A 26,977-nucleotide genomic window follows, 5' to 3' on the forward strand; every position below is an offset into this window, starting at 1 on the left:
AACTGTAAAGCTGAAGTTTTTCAACAAGGCAAGCATATAATTATTTTGATGATGATTCCAGTGTATTTCAAATCCACTGTAAAACATAATTATCAGCTGTCATCTGGAGAAATGCTGAAAAATTGTTTCAGTATTAAATAAATACAGCTTGTGATATCTACCTTATAGTTAACAATCTATATCATCTGTCTACCTTATAGTTTTCACGCCCCAGGATCTTGTGGCTATCCTTTGTGCTTTTGTACTTAACAACAAAAGCGGGAGTTTGTTGGTTTGTTTTGCTACTGTAATATATTCTGATTTGTAAGGGAGCATTCTGAAATTCATTTGCTCTTTAACAATACATTTCTTCTCTCGATAGCCAACTACTCCACCAAGCCAAGGGAGGCCTGATTCACCAGTTTATGCTAATTTGCAAGAACTGAAAATATCTCAGTCTGCACTTCCACCACTACCTACAAGTGCTCCAGTCCAAATAAATGGGGAATGGGAAACCCATAAAGATACGACAGGACGCTGTTATTACTACAACAGAGGATCACAGGAACGAACCTGGAAACCTCCACGTTGGGCCCGAGATGCAAGCATTAATAAAGGGGATTCCCAGAGCCATGCAGACCATGAGGTAGTTCCTTCTGAGATCACAAGCAATGAGATTGTAATGTGTATGAATGCTGTTTTGCTATGGAATTTGGTATCGTAGAGTTTTGAAGTGTCGAGTGTCTTCATTTGTCTTTTTGGTCATGTGTCTCGGTATGAAGCAGTAAACAGTTTAGTTCTTCAATCGCTTTTGTGTACAAGAATGCGTACATGAACCGTGTACAAGGGTAGTTAGTTGTAAAAATGCCTTACAGTCCCTCAGCAGGTATTGCAGCTTTTCTTTTAAAGGTAAGGGAAAACTAAGATATTTTGAAACTAATAGGACTATAGATCACAATAGAATAAGACAACCATCATAACTTCTCTGACATGGAGTGCGTTCTCCTTCCCAGTGTATTTGGCACATTTTTGGGGGAGAAGTGGGGGAAAGGAAGGGGAGTGTGACAGTGCTTCTAGAAGCAGGATTTATGGGGATGCGTTGAAAAAGGCAGGGGGAACTATTTATTTTTATCAATATCAGTTAAATATACAGTAAAAGAAAGGCAGGGGATGTACAGGTGTTTGCTACTGCTTGGTTAATGCAGTGGCAGTAAATTTAAATACGAGATGTTTTTCTTAGAGGAAAATATTTTCGCAGAGAAGAATTAAGATGGATGTAGAGAACTCCAGATTTCTGGAGTCAAAACCAGACTTAATGGAGTTCCACAGCACTTTCCACCCACATAAAAATGCAGACGTAATTGAAGCTTCTATCAAATTAAAATATTGATTTTTATTTTTGTACTTGGATTTATACATACTACTTAATTTTTTGATATATTCTATGATGCTTTTAAAATGTTTGATTTTTTAAAAAGGGCATATGTGACTGTTCAAACTCGAATTTTATTTAATTCTTGAATTCTTAGAGGTGGAATAATCATAGTGAATATAAAAAGCAAGTTTAGCTGGATAACTTGCTGCAGCATTTTATTTAACCATTGGCTTAGGAGATTTGAATTTACACACTTGTCAATGATTTCTGCCTTGGATAGCTGTAGAACAAACTGGGAGAAAGGGCAGTTAAAGGAGCAATATTTTCTTATCAAATTGTGTTAACTTTGAGCAAATCCTTTTCTTCATTCTGTGAATAACATCCTAGAGAACAGAAGATGAGAACATTAAAATTACCATGCTAGAAGCTGTGCCTAGCCAAGTGACTAGGTCCAAGGGTGGCAAATGGTGATGGGGGGAGGAAATCCACCCCAGATTTTGGCAATTAGCCATAGGAGCTTTTGACTAGGTTACATTCAGGCCATAAACATATTCTTTAGATATAGCAATGGATTTTTTTCATTATGCAAACTTTTTGCTTTTGCAAAACCTTTTGGCAAAGCTTTGCTCCAGACCTTGCTTAAGAGAGTTGAAGCTTACCATGAAGTTATTTATGTTAAAAGATGATTTAGGCTAACATTTGAGGTGCAGATATATTCTGTGCAGCCAGTCACTAGGGAGAGCCAGACAGTGGTGTGTGTTTATCTGAACTGCAGTGGTTCAGATAAAGCAAAGGAGTAGTTGGGAGATGGATATTACTATTTAAATATGTTTAAAATAGTGCTCTTGTGTTCAAACAGTACTTAAGTTAATGAGTTTTGTGATTGAAAGAAAAAGCAAACATTTATCAAGAAATCTTCTACATATTTCACTTTTACATACCCTTTTCAAATATGTATAGTTTAGGTGGATTTCCTTCTGAGCCTATTAAAATGTTTAATTTTAAAATGTAATTGTGGACTGCTCAAAAATTTTAGATTGCTGGAAGCCCTGTCATAGAAGTCTACCTCTGGGATAATAGTGCCAGAAACAGGAGAGAAAGGAAAAAGGGACTCTTTCATTGCCTTTGGCAATGGCCTTCATAGCAGCCGTGACATCCACAAGCATTTAAACAGCCAGATCTTCTTGCCACAGGCTAGTGGCAGCAACAGGTGAACTGGTGAAATGTTTGTGGCTGTTACTTTGGTATCTCTGACGATACTGTATTAATTTCTCACTGGCTGTCCTTTTGCTGGATAAGGCTCTGTTTTTAGTCTGGATAAGGCGATTGCTTTTTTGAGTAGTAACTCTCCTTGTAGTAAATGTAACTGGGTTTCTGTTGTCATCATTGTTCCTTCTTTTCATGGAAGGACTTCCAATAATTCTTTCTCCCTCCCCATCTGTGAATGATCCCTCTGACTCTTACTCATACCTCTGTACCACGACTTCACCACATGGTTGCATGTTCAGAAAGCTTGATTTTTTTAAAATTTTTTTTTTATTGCCCATAACTTATTTCAGCTCAGTTCTTCTGTTCATTTGTGATGCTTGAGGTATCACAGATTGTCCTTCAGACAGTTATATCTATTAAGTTTTCAGTCTTTGTAAGACCAATGGATGATGCATGTTTTGATTAATTTTTAACTAGACACAAGTTTATATTTCCAGTAGCATAAGTTCCTTAAGTACTTTGTGTCCTCTCTGACTGCGTTATCAAAGTTTGAGTCTAGGGAGATATATGGTGCGAAGTCATATCAATCTACTTCCCAGCAGTCATATGTTGATTTTGAGGCTGCCTGGTTTTTTTTCCTTTTGTGTTCTGTTCTGCATTTGGCAGTGTACTTCACACTCCACTGTTCGTGTTCACCTTCTTGTTTATGACCTCTGAGTACTTAAACCAAAATACTTAGAGTAAAGGTTGAGATCCGAGCCTAAGCTACAGTAAAATATGGGACATCCCAAATTTTGTCTGATTATGAAGACTTAGAGCAAATATGTCTTAATTAGTAAAAACAGATTTTTCAAAGAAGTTGGTAACAGATATGGCACAAAGAAAACAATTGTAGGTTATGGCAGTTATTTGGATGGAGTGAGGGGAAGCAGTGAAGTCCTATCGACAGGGCTTCTAGGAAGGTATATAAGATTTTGGAATTACAGATAAAATTTATCAGAGGTAGTGACTTGTTAATGTATTTGAGGAAGGAATGCTTAACAGTAACTGGGAGAAATTTGTCAGATAGCAAAGTGACTTAAGGTGGACTGTAAAAGGAATGAGATGTCATCATATCAGAGAAAGGCAAACCTCTAATACCTAGCTAGGAGACCATAATGTAAAGTAGAGACCAACAATTAAACAGCAAGCTGTAGAAAAGCAACAGGATTTCATTTAAAGTAAAAACTACATTTAAAACATGTGGCCAAGATGCAATTTTGTTCTGTTTTTTGTTTCAAAATAAACAAAGAGTAATAAAGGGATGCTAGCTTCTTTAATTAGTCAGCATTCTTTCATATTATTTTGATTTTTAGAATTAGTAACTTTCAAAACTAGACTGGTTAAGTGAGAGAAGAGAGAATGTAACTGTTCTTTTTTTTTTATTAAATGCAGGGTAATGAGCTGGTCTGCCCTCAAGAGTTTTCCATGTAAATGGAAAAAAGCCAAGAAAGACAGTAGAAGTGATGATGTGGGGGACCTTTTCTGTAATTCCCTTTAGTGTCACAGCAAAGTTCTTACAGGGTGTAAGGCTGGGCAACTGTCTGCTTCAGATGGCTTTATTTAAATGTGGTATAGCGTAATTGGGGATGGGGCTGAGAAAAAGCATGGACGATACCTAAAAAGCATATAGGCAGTCAATACCCAAAAAGTGTTGAAAGTTAAATTGAAAGTTGCTGAACATGGTTTGGCTAGCGTTCTCTAACCCCTGTTGATGCAGCTTTAGCAGTTGTTCATACTGGCTGAGGGACAAGGAGTGCCTTGGCTTGTTAAACTTTGTCACAACTCAAGAATTTTAAGTTTAGGTCTGCAAAGGCTAAATTCCTACGTTGTATGGTATGTGAGATTAGTTAAGCCTTGAAACGTCAAGACTACTATTATATGGGTGCCTTACAGATAGACACATTAACAGTCGTTCTTACTGAACAACAGTGGTTTTTCTAGGAGAATTTTCATTTTTAAGTTATCTCTTTAGTTTTATGTGTGTACAGTGCTTCCTCAGTATCAGGAGTTTCTTGGAAGAGGCAAATACAAATGCATTATGTTATTCAGTCATAATTCCTGTTAATAGTAGTAATAAAAATGTCCAAAGTCGTCTACTTTGAACAAATGTCAATGCAGTTAAATATTTAACCATTAAAACATAATGTAAATTTAAATGTGTATACAATATAGCTATCTTATAAAACAGTAGTTCAAATGGGGCCGATAGCACTCCTATCAACTCCTCAGTCTTAATTCTTCAAGTGTAAAAATGGGACTGAAGACTTTTTGCCCAAGTCATTAGAAATTGGCACTTCGGAATTTCATGTTACCCCACGTGCAAGAGGTGACATTGTTTAATCCATAGTTTAGATGCTCACAATTCCATAGGCTGTCGAGGACACTTATGTTTTTCATGTTACTTTGTTAACGACCCAAAAATTTCCCATGAGTTTTGCTGTGCTTGGTAAGCTGGCTTGTGTCAGCGTAGGGAGTTTGTGTCATGCAAACGTAAGCTACTCGGAAAGGTAAAACGAAAAACCTATGTAATAATCATTTGGAAATGTCACTGAACATGTAGTCTCTAAAAATACTGACTTTTAAAAACTTTATCAGAAACTCAGGTGAGTTTCTGATACCTGGATGTTCTTTGGTAAGATTTAAGCTTTTCAGGAGAGGTTTTTTCCTAGTTTAAAACTGAAATTCTGCCTTTTTCCTGCTCTATAGTTTTCCTCAAAATCCTTATACTTGTGCTATTGAACCTTAATCAATATTTAACTCTCATCATTTCTGAATAGCAGGATGTGTTCCCTCTTAAGTGTTATGCCGCCTGCTAGCCGAGGATCTGAAATGGTGTGAAAGGAAATCTGCACTGAATTCCTCAGGAGGCTCTAGCATAGAAATATTGTTGTGGGAGATGAATGCAGGGAAATTTTTTTTTTTTTATGCACGGAATGGATGCTTTGAGTAATAACTACAGTATGTTAGCAAGGAGATGAACAAAATGTACAAGGGAACAGAAACTGACGTGTGCGTGCAAAATCTTTTTTCTACTTCACATGTCAAACTTGTTCCTTACATTATAATTCACTTCTACCTTCAGAAAATAATCTTTCACCTCAGCTAGCTCTGCCTGGTAGAAAGCCTTGCTTTTGCGTTGCTCATTGTCACGTGTATCAGAGTTGGAAGGAGGAGAGTGGAAATTCCTAATATTTTAGGATGCATTGCACAAGTACTGTAAAGTGCTGGGACCTACCAAGGTGCAACTGGAGATTCAAGTTGTCCTTAACGATTATTGTATTTCCAGATACTATTTGGGAAGGGAAGAAAAGGATTTAGTTATGAAAGATGGGATGTTGCCAGAAAATGAAGGTAGCAGGTCTCCCAGGTTTTTTGGGGCGATGCAGATTACTAAAGCTAACTCTCTTCATCATTCAGTAATGTAAATCTGGGAATAAAATTTAGATTGGCAAAAAAAATGGAGTTTTAATTTGAGTAGCTGCAATCTTGTATAGTAGAATTAAAACAATTGTATCAATACAAACCAGTTGTTCTGAAAATATTGTAAATTGCCTAGCAATTATCAAGTATTTCTGTACTGTAAAAATGCATCTCATTCTCTGATGTAAGATATAAAAATGTGAACTCCCTGCAATTTATTACTATTCTCTTTCTAGTCAAATAATCTTTGATCTTTCAGATTTTAAAGCGCTTTCATTCTCAAAACTGCCTTGTATGTTTCTGACTACTTGTAGCATCTTTCATCAGAAGAAAACGACCACAGTTCTTGTTACAGCCAGTCAGATAGTCAGTATGGTTCTCCTCCAAAGGGTTGGTCAGAAGAGTTGGATGAACATGGTCAAACCTTATATACCAATGACTATACTAATGAAAAGGTACTTTTTCCTTCTTCTTGTCACGTGTTCTAAATCTTTTCCACTAATTCACTGTTAGAAATGCAGATTTCGCTAGAAGAGAAAAGCATACCTCAGCAGTATCTGCTTTTGTTTTTTAAATATGCACGAAACTTTAGCAACTGAACTGACTTTTTTCTTATGTATGTTCATTACTATTAAGAAAAAATTTTCTTATTTCCAACTGGGTATCAGATTATATTAAATGAACATGTCATGTATAATTTTTTCAATTCCCACCCTCCCCCATCCTCTTGGTTACACTTCAGGAATGAACTTCATACCAATATAATGGTTTTCTTACTGTCTTTTAAGGGCTGTTCTTGTATACATAGGCCTTCCAGTTAGGATGGTTTCGAACTGAAAATAATGCTGCTTTATCAGTTTCATCCTTTACTTTTCTAGAGATTTTCAGTACTGCTTTCAGATGTAGACAAACTCCTTAAACTACAGCTGTATCAGCAGATTTATGTTCTATTCTAATTATCTAATTGCTACTGACAACTTACTGTGATTCTGGGCACGTCATAAAAATTTCTTCTACGTAGGATAAATGACAATATTTGTTTATATTTGTAAAGCAGTCCATTTTTCTAATTGTTCACTGAAGTTGCATTGTGTTTTTTTAACTTCAAAAAGTGTTCATTGAAACAGTAGTTTATTTACTGTATTGTAGCACCAACTCTTCTTCCGTTGATGTATACAAGCTTTTTTTGAAAGAAGTTTTTAAATAATTGAGTTTTATGTCAGTTTTGGAATTTTATCCTGCTTAATCTTTCTGCTAAACATCTGTAGAGCACATACTTATGTTTTGTCAAATATGCAAACTTTTTTTCTAAAAGTACACTGGGACTGATAGAAAACAGTGTTTCCTATGACAAACAGGCAATCTTGTGAAACCTGCTTGACCCAAGAGTCTCGCTGTGAGTGTTTTTGTGCATATTTTTGTGCGATCTTGTAGACTTCTGCTCGTTACAGTTCTTTCCTTTCTGTATAACTAGTCACAGTTGTCATAGTTTTACCTCTTTTGATTGTGGGAGTTGCTTATAGAGGTTACAGAAATTATTTTATCTTCTTCATGATTTATTTAGGAACTGCATCTCATGTTCCTGTTGATGTTTTTAAAACAGAGCTGTACAACAAGTGCAATTATCTCTTAAATTATCAGCAGTTGCTGGTTGAGCTTCTTGTAATTCTGTAGTTTTATGTATAAAATCCTTACACAGATCGGATGCAAAGATTGTGCCTCCTTAAACTGACATTGTAATGTTGATAAGAGGGAGATATGCCATCTTCAAAAATATCTGTTTATCACAATGTCTTTTGTGATATTGCAGGACTATTTTCTGAGGAGTTACAGAAGGAAAAAATACTAGTAAACATAATTCAGGAAGCTGAAAACTGTGCTGTCATTGCTAACTAACCATGGTTAGTTAATGGAGCACTAGACACTGCTCAAGTGGATGGCACTTTATTAAAAATTAACTTTAAATCCCAAGTATCAGAGATTTACTATATTACGACTGTCACTCTGATTACATTTCCTATCATCACATTTCTTTCTACAGTGGATAAAACACGCAGATGAACAAGGTAGACCATACTACTACAGTGCTGATGGTTCCCGATCAGAATGGGAGTTACCTAAGGTAAGTGACCTAAAAAAGAAATTTTGACAACTTGGGGCTTTCCCCGCTTCCTCAATAAATGTTCTATGAGGCCTTTAACGAGAGTTATTCACAACAAGAGGACTTAATATATTGCACTTGGTTTTTTTTTCTTGCATTATTGTGGAATTTCTGATTGTGAAGAGAAAAAAAATTTACTGAAGGACATGAAAAATGGATGCATGTAACTATTCAGATGTCAAGGAAGATCTTGTATCTTTGCTGAACTGAGCTTTTCATGCAAGGCTGCAGAATAATATCTGTGATTTTGGCTGTGATAAAGAAAACCTCTATAGGAAAAAAGAAGGTTTTTTACTAAAAAATGTTCCTGAGAAACTGTAGTCTATTTTTAGTACTCTCCAAAATGCATTATTTTTCTGTCATGAATTTGAATTTGGCGATTTAAGTGTTTTTTCAACACCTGTCTTGTACACCTTATACAGACAGGTGTTGAAAAACAAGTTTCAGCAGAGTTTTGTGGTGTCTCTGAGGATGACACAGTTTCACCAGAAGTATGTTCTGGAATTTATTGATTTTGTAATGAAAATAGGAAGTTGTAGGAAAGTGACAGAGCCAGGGACACTTGGTGGTCTGAGGATGTACCTAATACTCTTTAATTCTTATTTTCACTTTGAAAAACTATAGGATATTTGTCATAATGATGCAGTTGTACAAGTCTTTCCTGCTATTAGGATGTTTGTTCAATGCTACATAGTAAGGTGACCATAAAATAAAAAACCCACAGAATTGTGTGTATAAGTATATGAAAGAGCATGTTTCTCAATTATTGTTTCATCAGTCCAAAAATCGGTGTCCTAAGTCACTTCCACTTAGAAAGGAGCAACCTTAATATATATAGTGCTTTCATAATATTTGTGAGAAAATATTTACATTGAAATTTATGAATGAAGCTATATACTAGACTGCTTTGTTACATCAGTAAAAGAATTTGTATCTGAGTCACTGAAGAGTTGAGTTAGCTCTGTGAATTCTCCAATGTTGGTCTGGCGTGTTCGATAACTTAAATTTTGTAACATACATAAACCTAACAATATAATCTGTAACTATTAGTTTTAAAAGCTGCTTAGCTATTGATTAGCTATTAGATTAATCAGAAGTCTGAAAATCTGCTACACCAGGTTTTACCAGAAGCAATTGTTAGTTCAGTATGTATAATTGAAGTTAATTTGGGGAAATAATGTCTTGGGTACTTCATTCTGTGACTTCTGCAATGCAGACAGTTTTGACTGTGAAGAAGTTGCTTTCCACTAAAATATGTTGGGTTTAGATTTGAACTAAATAGCAAATTAAGTTGGCTTTAATCCAACTACAATAAGTCACAAAGATAATCCAGAACTGTTACCTGAGGCATATTAGCATAAAGGGATAGGCTCTAGTATTTGTGTGTTAGTGCATGATATTCTAGTGGTTCTAAACAAACATCTGAGCTCCATTGTATCAATAGACACCTACAGAATGAAATATAGCCTCTGTTTCAGTGTTTGTGATCTGATATGCTTTAGTTCTTGTTTATATGAAAATCATCACATACTACTGTTACAAATTTTCCTTGAAAATTATTTCTCATGAACCATTTGGGCATAATGTACTCTTTAATTCCTTCTTGAAACTAGTAAGTCTTGGGTGGCAGCAAATATAAGGTTAACAGAAGTAAATGAGCAATTGACTCTTGGATTCATGGTCCAAGAGCCTATGTATTTCCAGAAATCTTTAGCTTTTAACTTTAAACGCTGTGGAATAGATTAAATATTTCAGCAAAAGATTTAGCTAGTTTATGTAACTATATATCTGAAGAACATACAGCAGAGATGTTACACTTGTGAGTAATTGAAGTGTGACTGAAGGTGAGTCTCTCAAAATCTTACTGAAGGTGGTTCCGAAAGTGGTTAGGAACAAATGAATTGGAAAGATGACAGACCACAGAACTGCTTTGAAGAAAAATAAACTATATTGAAAACTCTCATGAGTGGTGAGAGAAAACTGTAGAAAGACTTCAGCATTATAACTCTTGTTTAAATTAAAATTAAGTTACTAGGAAAAAACCCCTACTCTTGGTCAGTTATTTCCCAGTGTATTTAGTTCAGATATTGCCTTCCAAAATTTGTTGTGAAATAAAGTGATGGAATAGCATGATCATGTAATGCTGTTAAACCAGAAAAAGAAGAGAATCCTTTTGTTAGATGGTTCTTAATCTGGACTTCATTAGAATTAAAAATTGTCTGAAGGTTTCTGGAAATGGCACATTAGCTGAGCTAATAGTGTAACATTAAAAATCTTCACTGTTATAGCATTAACTGTAAATGTGAACATGCTTGGGAATAACACTTCCAGTGTTCTTGTATGTGTGTTAAAAATTGTGAGGGTATACGTTGCGGGGGGCAGTTACAAAACAAATTACTTTAGACAGTCTCATAGAAAGCCCTCCAGTCATGTATATTTAAATAACATGTAGGAATAGCTGAATGCATCTGGCTAAAAATGACTTCTTAGATGGATTAGCTTTGACAACTGCTGAAAAGTCTATTAAGGCTCATGATGAGTGTGACCCAGCTTTTTGCAGTGAAACAAAAGAACGTACTGAATTATTCTTTAAAACGGATAATCTTCAACCATAATTTGTACTACATCTCGCAAAAGACTTTGCGTTTTTTCTCCCATGCATTCTGCTGCATTCAGTTATGGGTTCTTGCCAATTATTAAAAAAAGAAATAGTAAACAGCAAATAAGTTTTGCATAGTTCACTATGATAAAATATGTTTATTTCCTATGTAGTGAATGAGTAATATCTAAATCATGTTGAAAGAGGCTACAAACGTATTCTAGAAACCTAGTAGTTTTCTAATATGAGTTTTATAATTCAAGCAAATGAGAAATCTGTATTAAGGGGGGGGGGAAGTTAAATTTATCTCAGGAATGAGAACTCTCCAATTTCTGAAGTTTAAAAAAGGTAATCTATCAAAGTAACAAAAAGGCGAGGAAAACTGTGTAATAAATATTGAATAAGTAGCTCAAAGGGAAGGAAGAGAGATAAACCTAAAAAAAATGAGAGATACCAATTAATGGTCTCTCAAATTTTCAATATGTGTTCCTAGGCTGGTATCTGGCGTAACAACACGAGGATTGGCCATCCTCTGACCGAGCTGTCTGATCCAAGAGTAAACTTTGAAAGAAAATGCTTATACTATAAGCACCTGGAGTGAACTCATAGTTTTGGCGTTAATATTTACAGACTGATATTGCAGTTATGCTTTTAGCTTCTCAGAAGTTCCTGCAGCATTAGCTGCCCTCACTGTATCTAGAGAGGAGTCGCTAGGTAGAGGAGCTTCGTTTTTGGCTGTCTTAGGAGACCAGCAGTCTGTTAATTCACTCTGTGCACTGTCAACACTGAGTTGGATGGAGCTCAGGGGCCTCAATTCTGATACTCAGGTGAATGATTTTCCTGCTGGAGACCTGAATGCTGTCAAGCAGAACATGCTGTATGAAAAATTACAATAAAACATGATGCTGGTAATATCAAGAAGATATCATGCAATCAAATGGTGAAAGAAAATAAAGATCAGAATGTGTAAACAGGGTCTTGGTTGTCTTATGGTCAATGTCAACTGTTTTGTTCTGAGCAGTGCTATTTGATTTGAGGTAACACATCATGTGTGTTGGCACTCGTATCTACTGTAAGTCAATGCACTAAACAGTATCGTTAGCAATAGTGAATAATCTTCACAGTCTTGACATAAAATTTGGGATTGCTCAGAGAAAGTTGAGACCGTCTCAGCTGATGTGAGAATCTAGAGTTTGTTGTTTTTAAGGACAAAAGTGCAGGTGATATGACAAACCTGAGACACGTCTCAGAAGGTAGTCAGAATTTTTTTTGTCTTTAATGTGTATATTTGTGTCCCAAGAGGCCTCATCTGGTCTTCCTCATTTGTCCTGGTGTTTGGTGGTTCCTACACCTCTCCCCTCCTCCCAAATAAGAAGAGAGGTGGGAAAGTGTCTCCAGTTTTTGCTTGGGCAAGCAGCAGGGCCTGTGCTGACTCGGTGCTGACTTGGAGCGCTTCTTCAAAGATCAGCAGTCTTAGTGATTCTGAGGGTTAGAAGGTGAAGCAGTGGATGTGCAAGGCAGCAAACTGAGCGAAGTGGGTTATACAGAAGTGTCTCTCAGTCACTTCTACGTTCAAGGTCCAGCTGCTTGTCCCAGTGGTCTCCTCGTTCTCCATAGGCTCTGTTCCTTCAGTGCAGCTGATGCCTCCAACTGCTGCCACCCACATGTCCTATGGCAGAGAATGAGGAGCCTTCTTTCTCTAAAGAAAGGAAGGGAAGGGGTAGGGATAAAATCCTTAAAGACAAAAATTCTTTTTTTCTTTTATTTATGTAGATTAAGAAAAGTGTGTAATGGATTTAGTTGATCAGAAAAGCAAAACCTGTAAGAGGTGTTAAGTCAATCACAGCACCAGAAAGTTGATTCAAAGCCAATGGCAGCAGTAGCTCTGGAGAGTGGTTTTGTTCTGAGGCAACGTTAATTTTTTTTTTTAAAATTCTTTTATTTCAGACAGTCTATTGGAACAACTGCAAATAATATGGTAGAGTATGTAAAGGTACTAGGATTTCAGGATATTTTTAAGTGCTGTTGTTTTAATCTCTGACTGCAAGAATGTAGAGTAAAATGCTTCACTTCTGGTCTTTACCAAGTTTCACTCTTTTCTCCCTTCATCCACCCAGTTCCTTTCATCTGGCTGAGGGTGTTGTTAATGCAAACGAAGAAAAATATTTCTTTTCTTTTTCTTAAAGCTGACAGATCTGTGTCATCTCCATAAGAATGGGGACAACTGCTACAAATAACTCAGAGGTGTTATATTTATTTCAGTCACAATTAGGCTAGGACAGAGCCTTGAGCCATGCAATGTATCAGGTTAAAATTAAATATAAATCACTTGGCCAGTTGAGAGGGTTAGAAATTTTTATACTAAGGCAAAGGAGGCTTTTAAGTAGCTGGTGAAGGCATTGGGCGAATTCAGCAATGAAAATAACCCCCTGTGAACTAAATTTACACCACTGGTGTCCTTACCCTGCGCCAAGAGCTGTTATAACAAGAAGTCAGCGTTACTTGGTGCATGCAGTCAAGAGTACGAACAACTTGCTCATGTCCTCCCTTCCTGACAGGAGATGTTCCCAATGAAATGGGGAGCAAAGTGAGGTGATGTGCCGGAGGGGTTAATGTAATGGGACAAGTTTTTGAGTTTGTGGAGTATTTTCAAGGAGCAGTAATGGGCATGTTTGGAGTTCTGTGCTACATTATCAAAAGCTTTAGAATTAAGAAAACAATAGCATCTCCTTTGGGTGCAATGTTAAGGCACATGATGTCGCAGAGATCGTCCTACCAAGCAACGTGTAGTCTAGAATGGGTCGGTTTTACTGGGTGTATGGCTCTTGCCTGATCTCTGTCTTGAAGATTACACTGAGGTTTAGGCATAGAAAGCCTGCTTTAGAGTTATGTAAAAACATGATTTTGGGTGAGGGAAGGAGAGCCCAACCTGGTTGCTTATTGTTGCTGATAAACAGTGGGAAATATCATTGCAAATACCTGTAGGAGAGACAACAGCTCTGCATGTAGGAGTCCTTTAGAGTGTCAATAAATTAATCCGGCCTGAAACTGTTCTGTAAGGCTTTTTGACCAAGGAGGACTGGGTGGTGCTGGCGGAGCAGACCAGAGAGTGGCAGGAGTGTAGGCATCTGGCCTGGTCACTGAAAGCTCTGGCCGCTTCTCTCTAGCCAGTGGACTCTACCCAATCTAGAGGATGGCTGGTTCAGTTGGATAATGCAGAGTCCGAAGCAGTATCTGTATCTCACTTTGATTCTCTTTGGGCATCACAGATCAATGCATTTATTTTAAAAGTAGAGGCTTGTCTTGAGCCCAGAAATACACAAGCTTTCTTTTTTTTTCTTTTTTTTTTCCCCCGTTAGTAGTGTGTTCCACTATTTGTAATGAATAAAACAAACACCCTCCCCCAACTCCATAAATGTTTGAGCAAAAAATGTTTACTTGACACCTCTATTGTGAAAAAAGGGGGTAAAAAATGTCAAATGTTCCTTTTGAAGACTTGTTAGTTTACTAACGCTGTTTGTATCACCAATGCAAATTATTTAAGCTGCTAAGACACATGGCTCAGTGTTCTGGGTTGTTAGCAGTGCTTTGTTAATGAGTTCCACATACTGTTTCTTTCCTTTCTTGTTAAAAGTTTTGTAAAACTAGAATTTCATATTACTTTACAGGCCCTTTCTGCTTCAGGATGGGGTTGTCTGTTAGCTAAGTTGAATCCTGGTGGCTTGTGATGGTATCAAAGGCACCTTTTAAATATAGATCACTTGTAATTAGGCTTGTGCCTATATCCCAACTCTTCATATAGATTTGAATTCAAGGAAAATTACTTTAAAATGAGTCTTTGACTGTTTAAACTTAAATTCTTCGAGTTAATCAAATGGAAAGTGCGTGGAGCATTTCCATTAATAATATTCACCAGGGTCACTGAAGTGTGTATGTATATTTCTGAAATAAATGGTTCTGTTTCATAGCAAGAAATGTATTTGAATTGCTCACTTAAATGCTTTAGAACTGCTACAAGGAATGTGGTTTGTGGCAACCTTCTGTGATACAGACATAGTTTCACTGAAAATTGTTTAGATTTTAGTTGTAATACGGCAATTTTGCTGCATATTGCTTAGCCTGCTGACACAGGTTGAGTTGTAGGAGCATCTGCTGAGTGGATACTTCATAACAAGAAAGTAAGCTGCCTTGCAGCATGAATGATGGTTCAGCTTTGATTTAACATGGGAACAATCTGAGAGTTGCTTAAATCTCACTATTGTAAGGAAGCAGTTGTCATGTGAGAGTAAATGTGCTGAACCCAATACAAAGTCAGTGCAGTCTCAGAAGTTAATCTCTACAGTGACAACCAATTCATTTCTGTCTGTGCATGAACGACCAAATTTTATTCTCAGTACTGCAAGATGTATTTACTTGAGCGTATTTTGCTACTGTTGTGCGTATTGAAATAATTTAATAAAACACTGAAGTTACCATTTACATTTTAAGCATCTATTGACTTACTGGAGCATTAACTCTATTCATAGTAAAATACAAAGCTAACACAAGCATAGTGTCTGCCATGGCAGTAATAATGCTGATTCTTTATTTGGGCTATAAATGTAACTGCATTATGCAGTTTAGCCTAAATTTAATATTTATGTTATTTAGGTTAAACCTTGCCATGCTTCATTGGTATGTGTAGGTATAGGTTATTCTGTCTTTGAAGACCTGAGGCTCCAAGCTTACAGTAGGAATCACTAGCAAAACTGTAGAATTCAGTGTGCTTACAAAGATTATTGCTTTAGCCTTCTTAAAGAAAAAGAGCACTTTCCTTTGTTACTTCTTACCCAGTAGATTCTAGTCTTTTACATGACTCCACAAATGCTGCCTTATGTTTCTTTCTATGTGCAGATTTTAGTCTTCTGACGCTGAATAGAAAGAGTGAGATTTCGAATGACTTAAAAAACCAAAACACCACACCACCATGCATTGATGTTGTATTTTCAGTATTAAACTTTGTTTGAAATATTTTTATAATTCTTTCTAATGCTACCTCAGTGGCGGTGGTGATGATTTAAAATGGCAATGCTACTAATAAGTATGTTGCAATGCTGAGATCTAATTAAATGCTGGGTCCTTCTCCTGGCTTTCACATTTTCTCAGCCTGTGCATCTTTGGATGCTCTTGAGTTATTAGAAAACCTATGTTATAAATCCATTCTCTCCTTTAAGCTCTGCTGAGTATTAAAATTATTCCCTGCTAAATACTTATTTTTCCATGCTTATGTACATTCCACACCAGCAAATCCTTTTATAAGTATTTTGATGTGATTATTCTGAAAAAGCAAGTGCTCACCCCCGTGTCTCCTCTCCTAGGCATCCCAAACCTTTGGGTCAAAGAGAATTGTATCCAAACAATCATAACTCTCAATATAAATGCCTTACTGCAGGACAACAGGGTTTTCCTTTCCTTACCCAAGAGCTGGACAGGTGGTAGAGTACTCTCAGTGCAATATGAAGAGTGAATGTTTAATCTTGTATTTATTCTAATTCCTTGGTGGTTCTCAGTATGCTGGTTTGTTGCAAAACCAGCAGTAATCTGTTGCACAAGAAATCAAACATCTATTTGCCGAGGGAAAGCATTGTCCTGACAGGCCAGTCTTAGTTACTGCCTTGGAGAGGACTACAGAAGAAAGGGCAGATCTGAAGACTAAATGCAAAATAAAACCAAGGCTATTTTCACACCCTTGGGTGACATCAGGAATCTAAAAGTTTGCACTGTTAAGGTGTATGAATGGTATGTCCAGGTCTTGTTTGCATGAATTATATTCTACTTATAGCCTGATTTTTCTCTTCTTTAGTACAATGCTTCACCACAGCAGCAGAGAGATATAATAAAGAGTAGGAGTCTGGACAGGAGGCTACAAGAACCAATAGTTTTAACAAAATGGAGGCACAGCACAATTGTGTTGGACACCAACGATAAGGTAGGAGCAAGTTAAACAGCATGCTGGAATACCAGCTGTTTCTTATGTGTGAAGTGTTTAATCTAACAAATGAGTACGCATGAATTTCTGAAATCTCATTTTTCTTATTTTCTGTTGTATCATTGTATATAACATTCAGCAAAACCAAGAGCTGTTTGATAACTTTACTACTGTTACTTTGTGAGTCGTAGTTCTTTTCTTGTTATCCTTGAAGTATTTTAACTAGTGTTAGTTCAGGGTTTGGTGTGTACAGCCATTTTACTTATAACTGGGAATCTCCCAATTCAGTTTAGGCTATGAAGTGTAATTAGGGTTTGAATTCAAGAATTATGGATGTGGGTGAGGTTCTCATGTAAGGTATAGTGATATTTCTCGCCTGAATGTTGTAATTGTAGGAAACACCAGGTAGGAATACACTTGAAAGATTGCAGATGAATAATTGAAATCTTCACAGAATTGAAATAAGTTGCACTTGCTAAAGTAAAAATTATGCTTTAAAGACAGAAGTAATGCTTTAGAGATAGAAGTAGTAGTATTATATAGTGGATTTATCCCTTTAATGACTGTTCCGATGATCTCCACTGTAATATCTCAAGTAAAGAGGAAAAGTCGTGTGTGGTTACAGCAGGGTTGTAATACTGTTACTGGAGGACAGAGGACAGTACTGGAAGTGCTGAAACACTTGGCTTTGGTCCCCTCCAGGGCTGAGTTGGGAGTTCAGTCTGAAAAGAGCTGCAGGTCAGTAACGACAGGAGCTGCTTTCTGCCAGTTCTTAGGGCGTGCTCTTGATAGTCGGTTTTGGGCTGTACAGTAACAGATGCTGTTTAGGCCAACAAGGAGATGGAGCCTTTCCCTTGTGCTCTTTCTGCCTGTCTCTCTTGGGTTTGATGTTTGTGCCAGCCGTTTCTGCTTGTGCTGGGACGTTCTGCCCGTGGGTGAGGAGAGCTGATGTGATGTGAGCGGGGAGGAACTGAAAGGGGTGTTATAGGGTGGGGACTTGCTGGTTTCTGTAACTTTGCAGCAGTCCATCCCAAGAGTCATGGAAACTGAAATACTTTGTAATGCCAAAATCTTAGCACAGACTACTCAGAATGAGATACCAGGAAATGGTGTTGTAAGCTCCCTTTTTCTAAAGATACAGGGAAAAATGAAATGAATGTAGATTTGGGAGTACGGAGAAAAGCCTACAAGTGGGCCTGTGTGATTGCAGATGTCAAAGACAAACTTAAATGGACAAAACAGTAAGTTGTAATGGAAATGGATCTGCTGCCCAGAATGTTAGTTGCTCGACCTGTTGTTTCTGGTACATTTTAATGGCTTTCCTTGTTGAAATGGAGTATAGGAGAGTGGGCTGTCATGAGTTGACTTAGTTCCTCAGAATAGGATTTATTGGATTTGATATTAAGCTTTTGAGCTGTCAGTTTAGAATATATCGTACGTGGTGCTGAGGAGGCAGTGGACCGTGCTTGGCTGGAGACTTTACACCTATGCACGTTAGTTTAGCTCGAGCGATGCTGAGGTCCCTCTGCTGCTCCTCTCCCGGCCCGACTCCTCCTCACGCATCCTTCTGTACCGAGCGTGTTGTGGCACTGCATGAGAGACAGCCTCGACGGAGCCCTGGTAAATCAAAGCTGAGTGGACACTTCTAGCCTCATGTGCAGTTTACACTTCACAGGTTTGAACAGTGCTGTTGGAGATAGCGTAAGTTTTGGCCCTCCTTTTAAAGGAAGACTTATCTTTTCATTTTTTGGCATAAGATTTACTTCTGTTTTGGGACGACCTTTATGTAGTGCTGCACTGAATGAAGAAGCTCTTGTAAAACATTGAATAAGGGGAGCTGTTTACTTTTCTTCAAGATGCAGTGTTAAAATACCAAGACCTTAAACTTAGTGTAGCAAACGTGCAAATGTACATATATCTAATGTAATAACTAAAAGAAACTGTATGTATGAGGCACACTTCTAAAGTCTAAGTCAGTAGCTTAAAGTTCTTTTAACAGCTTCAAAACATGCAGGCAGCGTGCATTTGTTAATGTTGAGGAGACTGTATGGTTCATATAAAGCACAATGTTAATGCTTTAAGAAAATTAAAAATGTGTAGTGGAGCAATAAACTAGTGTTTTGTAGAAAGACAAATTTTGTTTAGTGCATTGATGCACCTGTTTTATTACCACTGGCAGGCACACTGTTACATATACTGCTTTAAATTAGTATATGAAAAGGGAATAGTTCATGACCACAAATACTAGACTTCTTGTTCCAGAGCTGCTTAGTGTATGAAAGCTATCTCAAATTCAGAATGTAATAGAAAGAAAAACAGCTGACATTTAGCTGGATAGGCACATCAACCCCAAGTTAGCTTTGTAGCTGACTCCTAGGGAAGCTGTTTTCTTTTTATTTTCCTTATTTGTTTTTCCTGGAAAAAAACAACACAACTCAATTCTATGAAGATAGGCCAGTCAAAAGAGTGCTTGAATTGTGTCAGAGTGAGAGTATGGGTTGCCATGGCTGATGAGAATTTGATGATATCAAATGTACTTGTTAACTGTTTATCAGCTGTGGCACATATCTGTATATAGCCATCAGCTAAAAAACTTGGTAAGCAGAAGAAGAAATACCTTCCTGGGAGGGACAACGTTGATTTCCTTAATTTGAACATCTTTTTTCCCCTAGGACATCTGAAAACATGGAACATTTAGGCTGTTCTTAGGAATGCTAATGGTCTCTGTTGTTATGCTACTAAAAGAACTAGTGGACAACTTCTGTAGGTAGATTTGCAAGTGCATTTTAAAGCACGGGTGTGCAGAGTGTTATGTAATGCTGGAAATGCAAACTGAATTTGGGAGAGCTTGAATTTGGCTCTCCCAAAATCTGGGAGAATTTGGGAGAGCAAGGGAATTAAAAAGAGGGAGGGGGAGAAATGTGTTAACAGTAGCAGAGAACAAGTGATGTTTTTCTTCTGTTTGCAATTCTTTACCAGATTTTCAAGCGGTGTATTTGTGCAAAGCAATCATTACTTCAGAGGAAATGCACATGCCTTTTTTGTTCCAGATGGGCAATTTTCTAGTTTCCAGAGATTTAGTACTTTCTTCTTTTGATTCATAGTTACTGTCTAGTTTGAAACAAAAACCTGAATCTCTAGAAATTTTTCAGTGCTTGATTATTAAGGAAATTAATGATCATGACTGACGAAAATGAATAGAACTGGTATATGCTTTCCTACACGTATAACAATTTATTGCACTAATCTTATATTTACTAACCACACAGAGACATAATCTGTTCTTTAAAATCTTGGTATTTATTACATGGTGCCCTGTAGTAAGTTAGTATTATGAATGTGCTTCATAATTTGATAGCAATGTCATACAAAAAAATCTGCACCTTAATAAGGAGGAAAGCTTTGCTTTAAGCTGATACAGTATGTATTAATATCTATTTCAAATGGATGTGTGCTAATTAACCCAGTTTAAGTGTTGTCTGTAAATCTTTTAAGAACACTGTTTAATAAGCAGGTTTATAATATAACTATCTGAGAATATAATGAATGCTTAAAAAAAGTACTTTTTTTTGTAATGTGTGAGTGTGTATAAATAGAAGGTGTCTTTAGGGTAAAAAAAAAAATTAAAATAATTGTAAGAAAGATAATAACTTATGTTGCCTATTTGAATTTTATAGGAATCATCAACTGCTTCTAAGGCCAGTTTTCCTGAAAATGAATCCTCTCCTTCTTCACCAAAGCATCAAGCCACAGTCAGTATGCAAAGTGTTTAAATAGATAAGTAGATGTTGTAGAAACTGGGCTATTCATGATTAGAGAATTGAGGGTAAGCCTGCTTGTTATTGAGAAAAATAATGAGATAAAACTATTTGAAGGCTTTGCATTTTAAAAGGAATGCATTGCATCCAACTGTGCTTTCAGGAAAAAATGTAAATGTCTTTGGTTTAAATACAGCTTTGTGATAGGAGATTAAGTTAAAAATTCACTGTGGAATAAAGTTATGTCAAATTATGTAGAACTCGGTTTATTTCCTCCAACAGTCATGTCTCACCTAGCAACTTGGAAGGTAAAAGCAGAAACAAACTCCCCCTCTCCAGAGAATCTCTCACTGTCAGTACTCAGTAATAGTTTGTAGTATTTGATATCTTTCTTTTTTCACTTGTGTTTCAATCTTCTTGAAAAGACATAGAGGACCTGGCATAAATGAACTATGTCTTTGATTTAGTGGAATAACTACTGGGAGGAAAGCTTAAGCTTGTTAAAATTATGAATGCTTAACAGATTTTTTTCTTTTTGCTTCAGTTTATATTTTAAATGTGATCATTTTATTTTTAAGCAGTGGGAAATAATTCAAAAAATGAAGTTATCTTTTTAAATTTTGAAACTACCACAATAGCATTGAAATATGTGCCTTGATCACTTTTAGTGGCCCTTTAGTAGGTAGCTCAGGACATTGAAGGTGCAACTTCTGTTTCATTCTTACTCTGCACGCAGAGGAATAGTTCTCTGGTTTATTCATACTGATCCATTCTTAACAACTCTTCAAACAGTTTTCCACAATAAAATAAACATTGTTTATTAAGCAAGCATAGTTGATAGCCTTACACACAAGCAATTATTGCTGCATATATACTAATTTCTTTAAATATGGCTCAGACCTTGAATTATTAAAATTGTATTTTGTAGAATAACTTACTGCTGCTTTAGATAACAGACACCCACCCCCCCCCCCCCCCCGTATTTTCTTTAGCTATCCCCTGGGATTTAAATATTACAAAGAAAGCTGGTGAATTTTTGTGTATTTTGATCCTTAACTTGCTTTCCACTTCCTTTTCCCCGATTACATTAATTTTCCCGTTAGTACCCCCTAGTGTTGCTGCTAAGTAGGACATTATGATACTTTTTTCTGAATAATTCTTTTGGAGCATCCCCGCTGGTTCCACCATGAGTAATTTATTAAAACCATAATTTATTTGAGCAAGTAACATGGGTTGCTTAGCCACAGTGAAAGATGGGGACAGGCGGTTCCACTTACTAAAGCCAAAGGTTTGTTAGAAGGGTGCAATGCATAGGACTGTTAGTGGTGGTCTGCATGGATCACAAATAAAGTGATCTAAAGAATGGGCTAATTTTTTTTTTTTGGGGGGGGGGGGGGGAAGGGACTCATGTCTTCTATTGAAAATATCAGGTTTGGAAAATAATGTATAATATGACTGGCTTGGGAAACCATTCCAGCCCAACAGAGATACTAGATTGAGTAAGAGTAGCAGTTACCATTGGACTGAAGTAATATCTGAACCACCAGCTAAACACTATTATCCTTGAAAACATGTCTTTTTTTTTTTTTTTTGTATTTTATATGCTGTGCTTGACGCATGTAGGTAAAATTGTTAAGGTTCATGAAAACCAGATCTATGTCTTTAAGAATGTTGTTGCAGTATTCCAGCAAAAAAATTTCTTTGATATTGTATTCTGCAGCTATGGTCCACTTAAATTTGAGATTTAGGGGAGAATGCTGGGGAGAATATATCTTGTATTTTCATTGGATCCAGAATTGAGGACATTTTTGTTATGATAAAACTAATTTGGATCCTTTCCCTAGTTGATTGTTTCAACTAATAGCTTAGTTCTTAAATTAGGAACTGTTACAAGCTGTTATTGAAAAGGAAGTGATTAGAGAAATAATTTAACATTCCTTTAGCACCATTCACTGGTAGGACAAGGCTGGGGCGACAGGAGAAAATGATAGAATTTGTTACCTCATCTTGAGAGTCACAAATGGTATAAATGGATGGTTTTCCTTTTTGTCCTGGAATATTTTTCAAACATTCCTTTATATTTTATTATTTTTGCATAGAAACTAGAAATACTCATTCCAAGTATTTGAAACTTGCAAATACCCTTCTTGTTCAGCAGTGTTCTTTTTCCACCATTCACTGACTGATCTCCAAATTTGTACAGAGGCATACCGATATAAATGATTTTCATCAGCAAGACATAACTGAGTAGTTTAAAATTCTGATATTTTGCTTGGGGATAGGAAGAAATAGGACATCAAAGAAATATTTCACTCATCTGTTTTTGAAATGAGTTTGTTAATATTTTTATGGTTTCAACCATGTTTTATTTAAAATACGCAATTATGTTAAAATAACTTGGAACAATTTTGTCAGATAATTTAGGCTGTTTTTGTCAGCCATCTCCTTTTTAAGTAAAGGGTGCAAACACAAATGTGCTATTACACAAATCATTATAAATTTATGTTTAAAATTTACACTGTCTAGTACCACAAATGATTTCATTTGGCTTGTCCAAAGAACCTAGGCCTTGAAGAAGAAAAGCGTTTTACCCTCTAAATGGTAATGAGTACTTTCCCAGAGGAATTTTGATTTTACTGATCTCTGCATATTCAAAAAAACTGTCATAAGTATATTTAAAGTTATAAAGTGGGCAAAGATGTCTCATTGCAAGAAATTGAGTATCTGGGGAATTGAATTCAGTGCTGTGATGACAACAGAAGCAGATCTTCTTTTATATCTGTTATGTCTTACTCTGTCTTACAGGGTCAAGAAAAGTATGGGTTATTGAATGTGACAAAAATTACAGAAAATGGGAAGAAAGTTCGGTAAGTCTTGGACTTCTTGAAGTACAAGTGCATAAGGGTTTGTGTAAGGTATCTGACTTTTATATTAGGACAGCATACTGGGTTTTGCAATTTCTTACTTTTTGTCTGGATTTGCCTTAGAGGTTTTCCTGTAGGACACAGTGTTTCCTTATCCCAAAGTGTGTGTTTTTCCCAGTGAGCTATAGATACTGGACTTCAAATAGCCAGAGGCTCAGGTATGCCAGGGCTCCACACAGGGCAGTGATTTCATGAAGGTGTACTGACGAGAGACAGCTTTTTAAAATGGGATTAATTTATTTATTTAAGAGAAAAATCTGTATAGGTTATAGCATATCTTGTTCCTTGGATAGAATTGGTGTAAGAGCAGCTTTCAGAGTGTCACTTCATCTCCTTTAGTTTCCAAGGAGCATACATGTCATGCTCCCTAATTCTTCCTTCACCCTGCTTGTGAAGGGTTTGAAGTGGAATGTATCGCACAACGCTGGTGTCCCTGTAGGTGATGAATGACCTCATTTCTAACTTCCTTTCTCTGCCTCACAGGCAAGCATTTACATTATAAATCATAATGTATAATCAAGTAATGGTGTCTAACTTACATTTCTGGTGTTATGCAAAGAGTTAGTGTTAAATACTGCATAAGTGTGGCACATCCTCAGATTTAATTTAGGTTTACTTTTTACTTTTTTTACTTTTTTTAATTTAATCTTCTGGGTCTAGTACTGTGTTATCTAGTTCAGTGTTTCCCAGACTTTTGATACATGAAGCATGCTTTTTCTGAGGATTAAGTAGTCACACCCATCTGATACTCCAGAGCCACCCTGACCTAGTCCAGTGCAGCTGGACAGCACATCTGACCCCCAGTTTGGTTCCTCAGAGTTGCTCCTAAGAGCTTGGTAGGAAGGAGTGGACAGTGGCTCATGCAAGCTGCTACTGGTACAGTATACTCTCACTGTTTATGTTGCATCTGTTGGAATCATTGATCTGGATTACTGGGCTGCTGTACAGAAAGATGCAACATGGCCATCCTGTCACTTTGAGAGCTGTTGAATAATAATTCATGTTTGGGCAATGGGAATAGATTGTCAGGGCTTGTCAAGACTTTTGGGGTTTTTTTAACCTCAGTAGGACAGGTACTCAGGCATAAAAGCAAATAGTCAAACAGCTGGAGCAATTTATTTGTTGTTTTTCTGCATTTTTACATGTGTAGCAAATATTTTATTGCCAATGTAAATGAGCTTATTACATAAATGTGGGACACTTGCATCCCAGCTAGATGTGATCAATCAATTTCAGAATTATGCAGTACTTTGGCATAATCTACTAAGTACACCGTAGGTTGAGCATTCCAGATTAGCCCCTTTGAAATTATAATTGTATGGTGTTTCTCCTGATGAACTGCTTCCACCACTAATTAGCTTTGTTTGATTTAGACTTTGATGGTCAGGCTGGGACTGTTAACATATGTTCCCTTCTACAAATATGATAGCAATTAAGACTTACTGATGGCACTAATGACCTTATATATGGTTAAGTATATTAACATGCAGGTCAGCTGGGCAACAATGATTGACAGTTTAAATATCTACTTTCAAAGTCAATTTATCTTATGTTTGTTTACACATATTTACAGAAAGAATTGGATGTCATCATGGGCAGTGTTACAAGGTTCATCACTGCTGTTCACTAAAACCCAAGGAAGTGGAACTGGCTGGGTAAGCTCAGGAACAACCCCCACCCTCATTTAAGTGTTAATCACGTAAAGCACAATAAATTAAAGCCCTCTTATTTGTAGGGCTTAAATACCGATATGCATGCATAATTTAGAAAATGTAAGTGTGTGTAAGATAGCGGGAAAATAGTTTAATGTAACAATTACGATGTAGAATGAGAATAAAACCAGTTGTACTTTCTTATATTTCAGAAACATTTTTTATATTTGATAAGTAAGAAACTGATAAAGAGGTATTTGGGTGCCCTGTAAGCTTGAAGTTTTTGCTCCAGGCCAAATATTTTTGTGTTCCTTACTAATGTGTTTGTCTAAACAGTTTATTTGTTTTACTGTTCTTGGATATTTTTTCATAAACTCCAGGTAATTTTGAATGTGATACATATAATAAAATAGTCTGACACTTGGCTTGTTGCTTTGGACTACTTGAATAATGTGGTATTCTTGCCTTGTCATTTAGTCTTTGCCTTGCTGGATTCCATATTTTGTTTTATATCTGCATAGTGCATGACAAGTATTTGTATCTATTTTGATGTCTGATGAAGACCTAAAGAGAAACATCACACTGAAGATGATGATTCTTCACTTCTTATATCATCTCTAGTTTAATAGCACTATAATTAAATTGGCTATATTTATCCAGCTGCATTCCTCCATAAATAGGTATAGAAATGGTTCTTTATCTATGGCTTACTTACCTTCTTTTGGAGGTCTGACATTAAACTGTGTGGATCACCTATAATAACTAAAGAGAGGTCAGATTCAGTATTCATTCTTCCAGTGTAGTATCATGCAAATTCCATCAAAATTGCATCTTACAGATACAGGCTATCTTGCTGTGCTTTGCTGATCTTTCTACTTGGCTCACTTCCTTCTGCAGCACTTCTTTTTGGGTAGTGAATTGGCATTGACAATTCTTTACTAAAGCTTTGAGTTCATTTCAGAGCTGTAAACATTTTTTTCCATTCTGTTGCTATAGAAGGGGTGGTTGGAAAAAAATGGGTGAGGACGGATAAATAACACCATTGAGGGTAGAAGAGAATGGAAAGAGTCAAGTTGGGCAAGATGGTCAAGCAGAAGGAAAAGAGAAGGGAAGGAAAAAGAATAAAGGTTAAAGGCATGAGATAAGGTAAATTATGCTGTCTGGTAGAAGTGGACTTGGTGACCTAAGGAGGTCTGCCCACACCATATGTGGGGAGGGGAAGAGAATGTGACGCACATCAGAGACAAAGCACAGAAAAAGGAATAGAAGCATGTATATATCTGAAAGTTACTGACTTTCCCACCTGTAAATATTGAGACACTAGGTAAATATAATTACCATTATTCATCAGTGAGAAAAATACTGCCAATAAGAAAATGAACAGAACTTGTGAATTTTTTTAAATATAACTTTTATAACAAAGTATGTTGAAGAAATATTGAAGAACCTTAAAAGCTGAGCTTTGAAGCAGGAAGTACTGGGATTTTGGAGGTTTTAAAACTAATTTCCTTCTTTCATGCCCTTCAGTCATTGTTTATTGTTTAGTCAAGTTCAATTTCATCACCCTACTTCATAAAATGGAAAATCCCTAGCCGTTCTGAGGTGAGCTTTGATATTTAGTCTCAGTGCACAAAGAATACTATTATTTTTGCAGCAAGCTGGTAGTATTCATGGAAACTGATAACTTTTGCCATTTACTTTATAGCTAAGGATCCAAAAAGTACTTTAATTTTATAGGTATAAATATGCATGTTTGGAAAGTAAAGCACTTCGCCCGAGTAACTAACCAAGTTCCAAAAACTTGATTACAGCTACTAATGCTCTTAATCCAAATGTAGCTGTAGACAAAAAAATAATTTTAACTATATGTTAAAACACATCATTGAAACA

General features: G+C 36.5%; 1 protein-coding gene across 11 annotated transcripts in view; it reads left to right on the forward strand.

The window, feature by feature from the left end:
- Nucleotides 1-26,977, forward strand: part of ARHGAP12 (Rho GTPase activating protein 12) — an 80,757-nt gene that overhangs the window by 34,966 nt on the left and 18,814 nt on the right. For 7 of the 11 annotated variants that reach the window (XM_075492520.1, XM_075492518.1, XM_075492514.1 and 4 more), the window contains exons 3-9: nucleotides 362-625; nucleotides 6,340-6,480; nucleotides 8,067-8,147; nucleotides 16,628-16,753; nucleotides 20,431-20,505; nucleotides 23,317-23,378; nucleotides 25,009-25,090. In XM_075492520.1, the coding sequence (XP_075348635.1) occupies nucleotides 362-625; nucleotides 6,340-6,480; nucleotides 8,067-8,147; nucleotides 16,628-16,753; nucleotides 20,431-20,505; nucleotides 23,317-23,378; nucleotides 25,009-25,090 (831 nt within the window). The remainder of the gene's footprint in view (nucleotides 1-361; nucleotides 626-6,339; nucleotides 6,481-8,066; nucleotides 8,148-16,627; nucleotides 16,754-20,430; nucleotides 20,506-23,316; nucleotides 23,379-25,008; nucleotides 25,091-26,977) is intronic. The other 4 variants (XM_075492521.1, XM_075492525.1, XM_075492524.1 and 1 more) reach the window with 2 other exon arrangements.

This window comes from Mycteria americana, chromosome 2 (genome assembly GCF_035582795.1).
Source record: "Mycteria americana isolate JAX WOST 10 ecotype Jacksonville Zoo and Gardens chromosome 2, USCA_MyAme_1.0, whole genome shotgun sequence".
Lineage (NCBI taxonomy): Eukaryota > Metazoa > Chordata > Aves > Ciconiiformes > Ciconiidae > Mycteria > Mycteria americana.